This window comes from Malus sylvestris, chromosome 6 (genome assembly GCF_916048215.2).
Source record: "Malus sylvestris chromosome 6, drMalSylv7.2, whole genome shotgun sequence".
Lineage (NCBI taxonomy): Eukaryota > Viridiplantae > Streptophyta > Magnoliopsida > Rosales > Rosaceae > Malus > Malus sylvestris.
The window spans coordinates 33,459,457-33,469,402 of NC_062265.1; the positions used below are offsets into that span (position 1 = coordinate 33,459,457).

The 9,946-nt window shown below is 38.0% G+C and overlaps 2 protein-coding genes across 2 annotated transcripts; one reads left to right on the forward strand and one right to left on the reverse strand.

Moving 5' to 3' along the window:
- The first annotated feature begins 1,615 nt into the window (after window positions 1-1,615).
- Window positions 1,616-4,426, forward strand: LOC126624957 (uncharacterized). The gene is made up of 5 exons (XM_050294017.1): window positions 1,616-2,321; window positions 3,199-3,351; window positions 3,571-3,660; window positions 3,790-3,945; window positions 4,040-4,426. The coding sequence occupies exons 1-5, from the start codon at window positions 1,710-1,712 to the stop codon at window positions 4,172-4,174; spliced, it is 1,146 nt and encodes a 381-aa protein (XP_050149974.1). The 5' UTR covers window positions 1,616-1,709; the 3' UTR covers window positions 4,175-4,426.
- An 813-nt stretch (window positions 4,427-5,239) lies between these two features.
- LOC126624952 (uncharacterized) lies at window positions 5,240-8,765 on the reverse strand. Its single transcript, XM_050294006.1, has 9 exons — window positions 8,437-8,765; window positions 8,269-8,346; window positions 7,457-7,816; window positions 7,160-7,262; window positions 6,930-7,034; window positions 6,658-6,825; window positions 5,989-6,159; window positions 5,772-5,872; window positions 5,240-5,665 (listed from the first exon to the last, which is right to left on the reverse strand). Exons 1-9 carry the CDS (start codon window positions 8,710-8,712, stop codon window positions 5,606-5,608), a joined length of 1,422 nt encoding a protein of 473 aa, XP_050149963.1. The 5' UTR covers window positions 8,713-8,765; the 3' UTR covers window positions 5,240-5,605.
- Window positions 8,766-9,946: the final 1,181 nt, after the last annotated feature.

A 9,946-nucleotide genomic window follows, 5' to 3' on the forward strand; every position in this document is an offset into this window, starting at 1 on the left:
ACTAGTACAATATATGATATTGCGAGATTGAACTGAAATACCGTTGAAATAATATATAATAATTAGGTTTTTTTTTTTCTTTTTTCTTTTTTCTTTTTTCACATTAAGTCTTACCTACTTGAACATATATAGAGACCCATCAGCCAGCATTTCCATGGACCCCATCACACTGGATGCTTGACTCTGAAAATTGACAACACCCCTTCAACTTCAGGCTTTCAGTCAAAGTTAGGTCCTCTCTCACATGAGATTGCATCTAATTTGATCTAACCAGAAAAAAAAAAAGAAAAAAAAAGACTTCTCGAAATAGAAACTCTAATTACAACTATTTTAAGTCTATCATATCTTGTTATATTTTTTAACTTTCATAAATCGCGATGCATGTCTAATTCAAAATACAACTGTAGTGACGTAATTCAGTGAAAAATATGTAAATTCTTGTACAAAAGTGATGAATTTCGACGGATTTGGATCCTATCCTAATCTTGGGAGGCGGAGCCTCCTAAGCAACTCACATGTGCCATTAGATTTTGATTTAACGGCTACAATTATTATAATTTTTAAAATGACCTTCTATTTGTAGCCGTTGGATTTTGAATCTAACGATCCGTGTGATTTGCTCAGAAGGCTCCGCCTCCCAAGCTCAGGAAAGGATCCAAATCCGAATTTCGACCTTGTGATTTGGCAGTGGGACCATTACAAATGCTGACCACAGTAACACACACATCTGTACATACGCAGACGACATTTTTTCTGTTGTCTATATACTAGACCTGTGTCTGTCTCCAAAGCCTCAAACCACCGTAGAAAGAGACATACAGAAAAATACGTTAAAATTCAAAAACCAATTAAGTCTTTGGGTTTGGGTTCGATGATAAGAAAGCATCAACTGACTTTTTTGAGAAGCAGCTGGCTTTAAAGAAAAAAGAAAGCAAAAGTCGAAAATTTTACTCTGGTACCAGAGGCTCCCTTGTCTGCAGTGCTTGATGGCATAGGAATTGGATCATCTCCGATCTATTCACTGGGATCCAGAGGATCAATTAACACCAATTGTTCGTCAAAAGTTGTACAGTTGTAATTGAATGCTTTTTATATTTTCAGAAGTAAAATAGTTTTGTTTTGCATGAAAAATATAAAAATAAAAAATTATGATCACACGATTTTTTATGAACGATTGTTATTAATTAATCTTCGGAATTCCTTATGAAGAGATCCGAAGAGGATCTAATTCGATGGCATATACCCTCAAAATCCAACAAGAAGACAAACCATAACCCACCTAAAGAAGCCATTCCCACAATTAAAATTAAAAACTCATATCTTAAAAAAAAAAAAAAAACTTAAAAAGCATTTCTGAATTGTAAAAATGCTATTTAAATAAATGTTTTTTTAAAGAAGTACGTGCTAAGTGCTACTTCTTCGTGAAGTACTTCTATGTTCCTACTTTCGAGCACGATTGTCAAATGAAAGTACTTCTAATATAAGCATTTTAGGACAAAAGTACTTCCTAGCACAACAATCTAAATACTTAATCTCAAGTCAACAAATACAAATAAAAAACAGATATAAAAAATTTAAAATCAAATTCTATCCTATATTTTTTTCTATATTGTCTCCACTTAAATTCACCACCCCATTATTCTTCTCTCCTCTCAAACCAAACCAGTTTACTCCTTCTCTCTCCTCCCTCCCTCTCTGTCTAGGCAACCATGCCTCTCACAGAGAGCTCAACTGCAGGAGCAGAGCACATGAAATGGAGAAGACCCAGAACCCAATTCAACCAACCCATTTCAGAAACGGATCCAGCCACCTCCCCCCTCCAATCCACCCGCTGCAAATCCACCATCTCCTCCCTCCTCCTCTCCAGCTTCACTACCTCCACCACCAACAACAACGAAGCCTTACCCACAAGCCTTACCATCAAGAAAAAGACAAACTTTCCCTCGTCGTCGTTCAGAGGCCTGGGCTGCGCCGCCTCCGCCTCGCAGCAAGTCTCGGTGCCGGAGGAGATTCGGAACTCCGCCGATTGGAAGGGAAAGAAGGTGAAGAAGAAAAAGGAGAAGAAGAGCGCCGCCGCCAAGGGCAGCGCTAGCAACGAGAAGAATGAATACCGGGATGTCGGTGATGGCGGGCCCACCATTGGTATAAATTCTGCAACTTGTGTGGATTTTCAGGATGTTTGGTGCGGCCCCGGAATTGGGTTCTCGCCGGAAACTGCGGGCTCGGTGGATTGCGTGGTGGCGAGGAGGAATGTCTCCGGCAGAGGCAAGATTTATGGGGATAATAATAAGATGAGCAGCCACATGAGCAGCCACAGGGAGGTAAAAACTGATAAGTTTTTATTTTTGCAGTCAATATCTTCATTTAATGCTTCTAATTTGTGCCATTCTATTTTTTATGAGTTGGGATTACTATTTTTTATTTATTTGTTTTTTATTCAAGCGATATTGTAATCTAATAAAAAAAACATAATCAAAACTATGACGGGATTTGAACTTGAGTAATTTTTTTTACGAGGCGATATTCTAAATTACTCTGATTTACAAAGAGGCAATATTCTAAATTACTCTCATTTACGAAAAGAGAAGGGAGGGGGATTCGAATTGGGTGTTTGAAGGGACGTACAAACTGTCGTAGCCAACTAGCCTGACCCTCGACTGACAGCTTTTATGGCTATTTGGTGCTTGATGAGGATATGCTGCATTGATGGTGGTCTTTGATCATTTATACATTAGGATTTGTATTTAAAGCTGATTTTCTGTAAATCTTGTGCTTCACGGGATTATTATCTCATTAATTTTTCCCTTAATTATTTTGGTAAAGCTAGGCTCTTGATCTGTTTGGTTTTATGATTTTTCTTGGGCACTTAAGAGTTGCCTTGAATTTACACCTTTTGATTTTCTCCTAACAAGTGCACGTATTAATTTGCGTAGTTTAGGAGAGATTTGTCAGTGTACCACGCCGTGTTCTCGAAAATTTTCTCATAGTTTGGGACCCGGCCTAGTTTGTAATCCCACACTAAACGGGATATATATTTATGATTAGATTGTGTTAGTCTTCTCGGATTTCGTTTAGTGTAGGATTTTTCCTTGTTTTTCTCTAAATACTGAAGTGAATATCAACTTAATTTTCTGCTTCTGTGATGTGTAAATTCTTGTTACATATCTAATTTGTTTGTTTGATTAAACTTGATGGCAGCGTCCTTGTTTCGCAAGGCGAAACGTGAGCCCCGAAACCATCTCGTTTCTGGATTCTGAACCGGATTTTGTCTCGAGCCGCCCTGAATCAGAGGTATTTGGAAGTAGGTGTTTTCGGCATGTCCGGCATCCATCCCCTGAAGGCCTTGCAGAGGTGAGTGTTTCTATTTGCTTTACTTTTGCTTTTGCCTGTTCCGTCTCTCACTTGGTTTGGCACTAAAATCTGTTTCATGTAGCAATATTAGTATAAGGTCTCTGATATCCTTGCTCTGGTTTGGCAAGAAATCTAAATAATATGCATCTTTGACGGTGGAAACAAATTCGATAAAGAACATATTAACATTACGTATGTTTGACGGTTTGGTGATTGCAGATTATGCTGTTTCAAAGTAGTCTTATGATGGGTGGAAGAATGGATAGATTCCGTGACTGGAGACTCGATGTTGATAGCATGTCATATGAGGTACCTTTTCGCAAACTTCATCTTTGTTCCAAACGTTTTTACATTTCGGTTACCTAAAGTCGGTAATGTATGCATTTCTGTTTCTACATTCTCTCATAGTTTTTTGCTTCCTTTCTTTGCCGATAACAGCAACTGCTCGAGTTAGGCGAGAGAATTGGCAACGTGAGTACTGGATTAAAAGAAGATGAAATAAACCACTGCCTTCGAAAGATTAAGCTTCCAACGTCGAGTGATGCGACATCACACTCATCTGCGAAAGTAGAAAGCAAATGCATCATTTGTCAGGTGAGTTTGTAAAAACTCTAGAGATTATTTCTTAGAAATCATTATCCTTTTTCGGTTTTTCATTTCTTAATCTGTAATTACTCGATCCTTATAGGAGGAGTACGAAGCAGATGACGAGATGGGCAAACTGCACTGCGGACATAACTTCCACTTACAATGTGTAAAACAGTGGCTCACACAAAAGAATACGTGCCCTTTCTGCAAGGTCGAAGCAATATCTAGATGCTAGGGTTGGTGAAATCTTCGTATCCCTTTCGGTACTGGCGTTTTTCGGGTCGCTGTTATTCCCGGCGTTCGTCTCCAATACACGGGCAAGTATTCATTCTTTGGTTTGAAGGTTCCAACTTTATTTGCTTACTTTGAAGTTGGAGTTTCAGTGTCATGAAATTGAACAGTGGTCATAACACTCAAAATATATTACAGTCTGTTAATGTGGCTTTCCCTGCCCAATATGAATTTATTGATTGCTTGAATTTTCAAATGATGGTTTCTGTTGAGTGAACGCTGGTGTTTATACGATTTGTTCGGTCGGGGCGGAATATTCGACGCCGTGAAGGCGTTTCTCGGAAGAAAAATAATTTGGGAAGAATGATGTTTGGTTGCAGAAAGAAGAACCGCAAGTCGTGCTGAAATGGACAAGTGCCCAATCGCAAAGGCATACGTGGCCAAACATTTAAAGAAACGAAAACTTGAGCCAACGTCGCTTACTGCTCTTTTTTCAGCAGCCAAACATTATTCATCTGGGAATTGGTTATATACAATAAGAATGGCGAGTTTAATTTGGCGGGTTAGTTCGTGCTTTCTTCTTCATATCAATGTGCAAAATATTTCGTTAGTCTAGTATTAGTTTAACGGCCTATTTGGAATTGTTCGTAAAACGGTTGAAGTGGTTTCATATAGCCAAAAGCGTTTCTAACTACGTTTGTTAGAAAATCGAAAAGCATATTTAGGTTGTAAGAGCGTTTTCAATGGACAGAAACCATATTTATATCACTTTATATCTTCGAGAGATAAATGTGAGTTAATACTCCAATGGAAGATGTAAATTTGAAATCTCACTGATTTCTCACACACAATTGTCACCTTCAATTAGTGGATTCCCTGGCGCCCTTCTGGCAAGGGTTCGAAACCAATTGAGAGCACTTTGTGGCCAGAGGCATGCCGAACCTCGAGCGGAGATTAGCGCCACACCCCCGGGGGTGTGGGGATACTTCGTGGTCTTTACCCAAAAAAAAAAAAGAAAATCACTTGGAATATTTATTAAAAATCCAGAAGATAAAACCAACAAAACCGCTTGTAGTAGAAATGACCTCGAAAGGAAGCTTGCTTAGAAGTTCTCGTTGCCAAAGGATACATTTGTAATACAAGTATATTCTTATGGTCAAATTGCAAGCATTCTAAGTTCTAACATTTACTCATAACTTACAATCTTTCTGAACTTTGAAGTTTCTGTTGTCATATACATCTTTTCCTTTACAACTTTGTGTAAATCGTAACACGATCCGTCTACAACATACTCGTATACGTGAAGGCCTGTTCGGAGGGTACCTCGCTCGCCATGCTTATCGGCTATGAATTCCTTCTGGGGTTATCTTCATCTGGTTGCATGGCTTTAAGGTTCACGGGTTTCGGGCCACAGAGGGAAACTAAAATGAAGAAATCAGGTCCTGTCATGACGATTGAGAAATTTGAAAATGTGCGGATATACTGTATCTGCTGCCTGCATTTAAACATGACAATGGAGAAAGGAAAGGGAACAGCGGTCAAATAACACATCGATAATCCAATGTTAACTAATCGTGCTAGTAGAAATGTATAGCTCATACCAAGCGACCTCCTACTAAATCATAGTGAGCAAAATGAGGACCGCTGGCTTCTCCGAGAACTTTGAAAGTAACCATTTCTTCGGGAATCAGCTTCACTGTTTCTACTCCATGTGCATAGTCAAGCCCATGGACGAAAGGGAGGGGTTAGAAAAGAGGAAATTAGTTCGCTGGACAGATTATATTAAAGACAGACAGTTCAGATGAATTAACATTGTACCATAAACAGCTTCGAGAGGACATATTAGGTCTTGATCGCCTCCAAGAGCTAAGATTGGGACATTGCTTTTGCAAAGGTGATCCTTGTAAAAGAAAGTTCCACTCCTGTCACATAAACCCCCATCCGCAAAAAGTGTTGATAGCTGCAAGAGAACCTTAGCGGGCACGGTACCTGCAGATTATGATCAGATATCGGTCCAAAATTATAAGCTTCGCATAGCTCCTGAAGGTCGTTTCTAACCAGCCAAACAGCAATAATGCTATTCTTACCATATTTTTGTACCACAATAGTATACCACCTTAGGTGGCATCTGATGTGGACAACAACATCATTTAAATTAATTAGCATTTAATTTCAAAATGTTTATCAATAATTAATAAAAAGATTGTTAATTAAATGATGATTGTGGTATACGAGAAGTCTTCTTCTTCCACCTAAGATTATTTAAGTGTTTTAATTAATAAAAAATTGAAATTAAATGATGTAGCTTGTCCAACTCATTTGCCACCTAAGATGGTAAAGAAATGTGGTATAAAATTGTGGTAAGAATAGCATTACTCGCCAAACAGTTATACAAATCACTAAACAGTTATAAGCAGTTTTTACAATGCAGTTCTGAATGCTTGGAACAATATATGCAGCAATATGGCAGTGTGTATGTTGACTTACAAAAGTTGTTTAAAACAAGCTTTTCGAACAAATCTGGCTGCATCATGCCTTGAGCAGAAACTTGAAGCTTAAGCCAAGACGAAATTGGAGTGCGAGTACCAAGATTATGCACAGCAGTGGCAAATAGACCAAGTGGAACGGCAGGAACGTTTAGAACCTGTGCTGGGTCTGCCTAAGCACCACAGCAAGATTAAAGTTTCCTCATTATATTTTTGGTCCACGAGAATAAAGTTATTGTAGCAAACAGAAAAGAGATTTTTCTTTTTTATAACTTGCCAGAGGTAAAAATAACTTGCACGAAGATCTTGACTGCGTGTAGTCGAGCGATGATGCCAAAGTAGCAACTGATGCCAACCCAGAATCTCGCCCTTGGTAAGCTATAGAAAAAAGTAGTCATTTTAGTGTACAAGAAAGACATCGATCTTCTATAGTTGCTACATAAACAATAATAAAAGGATAATGACACGATAATTAAAACGACAAGTTTAGCCTGGCAACTTACAGCAGCGTGAGAGCATTGCATATAGCAAGATACCGCCCATCGAGTGACCAACAGCAAGGAGCTTGCCATCCCTTGGTTTGCATTGAGTTCTTATATACTCCATCTAAGATGACATGAAGTTTAAGATAACCACTCTATCAAAGTATTAAAATTTCATGTTATCGCACACAGACAAACACACACACGCCATCAGTGATGAAAACTTAAATCTGTGGTTCCTATTAAGAAAACTAAACTGTTCCAAACAACACACAACAAAATTTCGATGTCAGTCATATTAAGGGAATGTCACCTCACCGCAACAGGCACATCCTCTTCCAAGTAGTGATCAAAGTCCCAGTCACACTTTACAATTAAGTCGAGCTGTTTCTGGAAATCTTCTAAGGCAGTAGAAAAACGTTCTTGGAAGTCTGCAAACCTTGATAATCTTTCAGATAATTGCATAAAGGTCTCCATAAAGTTTCTCACTAGTTGCAATTCATCCGATTGAGACACCAAATTATATGTCCCATTCGAAGAAATTGTCTGCTTGGACATGGCATGGGGAGGCCGCTTCACTGCCCCTAAGTCCATACCATATGTGCTCAACCCTGCACCTCTCATCTCAAGAATCCATGTATCATATCCTTCAGCAGACATGGAGCGCGCAAACGAGGACTAAACAACAAACAATTATGTATCAGTAGTCTTATATACGACTCGCGAATTACAAACAAAGAAAGCTAAGCGACTGTTTGGGATTGATTCTGGAACGGCTAAAAGTGTTTTATGACAATCAAAAGCCCTCAAGTTTGGCAAAGAACTTAAAAAATGCGTATGGGTCCTACAAGTGCTTTCTAGAGAAGCACCTGCTACGTACTTCTTCAGGAAGCATTTCCTGATGCTTTCCTAAATTTTAAGAATTTTTTTGACATGTTTATACTAAAAGCACTTCCTACAGAAGCAATCCTAAACGAGCCGAAATTACTAGCATGAATTCTGTAATTTATACATCGCAAAGTATTTACCTTTCAGATTTCAAATTTCAAAGATATTAACTTTTTAATTAAGTTTTCAGTTTTCACAAAAATAATTTGATTAACATAATAATGCTGCTGTTTAATCTTCACCTCGGGAGAAAGATCGTATCCAATCGCATTCGTCGCAAGTCCTGACAGCAGCAGCAGCGGATGATTCCTTGGCTCCGCCTGGATATCAATCAATCAATCATCCATACATACATACATACATACATACATACATACATGCAGAGAGAGAGAGGTAGGGAGAGAGAGGACCTGAGGAGAGGGAAGGTAGCGCCAGAGAGCGAGGCTCCAATCGGATTTTGGAACAGAGACATAGTGAAGCTCGTCGGCGGTACAAACCGACCACCGCGGGTCCTTTCTCTTCTTCAAATCCAAAGCGATGCCATTTGCCGCCGGACTCTGACGAGCAGAGACCCGGAACAGCTGGGGTTTCGGGTCGGGCCATGTGATTTGGCTGAAACACCAACGGTCAGTACCACGATTCGCCGTCAGGGAACGAAGATCCGAATGCGGAGCGAGAAACGACATGTTGTTTTTCTTTCTGGTGGTGTTTGGTTGCTGTTTTTTTGGAGGAGAAGAAATGGTCGTTTCGCGGGAGGGAGGAGAGAAAGTGTATAATATATTAATATTTGGTTAATTTCCTTTATTTGGAGAGATTTTTTGGTGTGACCGGTACACAATATAGTATTCTATATGTCATTATACAAATGATGTGATTGTGTGTTAAAAAGATAATAATTTAAAAAATAAAATTTTCTACCACTTCTATAAAAACACGTAGTGTACCATATGTGTTCTCGTCACACAGAAAAATTTCCTTAGTTGGGAGGAGGCATGACCTGCCGGACAATAAAACGCCTAATAAATTTGGAGAAAATTTTCAATTTGATAGGTACACGAGATGGTACAATACATGTTACTATATAAATGATAAGATATATATATTAAAAACTTAATAATTTTAAAAATAAAATTTCCTACCACTTGTATAAAAACACGTAATGTATCCCCGTGTTCCGATCATAATGAAAAATATCTCCTAAATTTGTTGTTTGGTTGGAACTTGGAAGCATTCTACTTTTGTTGACTTATGTTGAATTAAAATGAGCTTTTTACCATTGTATAGGGTGTGCTATCCACACACTCCATTTTACTTTTCACACATCATTTGATAATTTTTGTGCGTTGATCTTTTTCAATTCATCTGATATGACGGCCGAAAATTAAAAAAAATAGAGTGTGTGGATATCACACCCCTTGTGGATTACCAAAAATCAACATCAATTTAACAAAATTGCATAGTATTTTAAATTATTGAGATTAAAGTCAAGTTAGTTAGTTGAGATAATGCGAGCTTTATAAGTTATACTCAAATTTATGTACTTCTATATATTTTTTTTCGCTAACGTACATGGTTTGTAACTTTATATTATTTAACAAAGTTGTATAAATTGAAGTAAAGTTTGTTTATAAGGGGTTAGACGTAAGAGAATTGTTATTTTTACTCTAAAAAGGTCATCGTGTGCTTCAATTTCATCAGAAACACAAGGAAAATTTTGTACACATATGAGTTCATAATGATGTTTTTAGGGTGTTAATCGCAACTTCCAGACACAATTAGACATTAAACTCACAACAAATATATGTCATCGCGTCGAACTTAAAAGTGGCCAAATGATCATTATACAAATCCCAATTGCTAAAATAATCAAATTTCAGTATATCGTCAATATTTGATCGTCATGTCATCAAAATTTGATCA

Bases quoted from the DNA above. Each gene is read 5' to 3' on its own strand.
- LOC126624957 (XM_050294017.1), top strand. From the start codon at position 1,710: ATGCCTCTCACAGAGAGCTCAACTGCAGGAGCAGAGCACATGAAATGG. The intron at 2,322-3,198 runs GTAAAAACTGAT...ACTTGATGGCAG, and splicing joins ACATGAGCAGCCACAGGGAG to CGTCCTTGTTTCGCAAGGCG. The intron at 3,352-3,570 runs GTGAGTGTTTCT...TGGTGATTGCAG, and splicing joins CCCCTGAAGGCCTTGCAGAG to ATTATGCTGTTTCAAAGTAG.
- LOC126624952 (XM_050294006.1), bottom strand. From the start codon at position 8,712: ATGTCGTTTCTCGCTCCGCATTCGGATCTTCGTTCCCTGACGGCGAAT. The intron at 7,263-7,456 runs GTGAGGTGACAT...ATGTCATCTTAG, and splicing joins AAGAGGATGTGCCTGTTGCG to ATGGAGTATATAAGAACTCA. The intron at 6,160-6,657 runs GTAAGTCAACAT...CATAATCTGCAG, and splicing joins GCTTGTTTTAAACAACTTTT to GTACCGTGCCCGCTAAGGTT.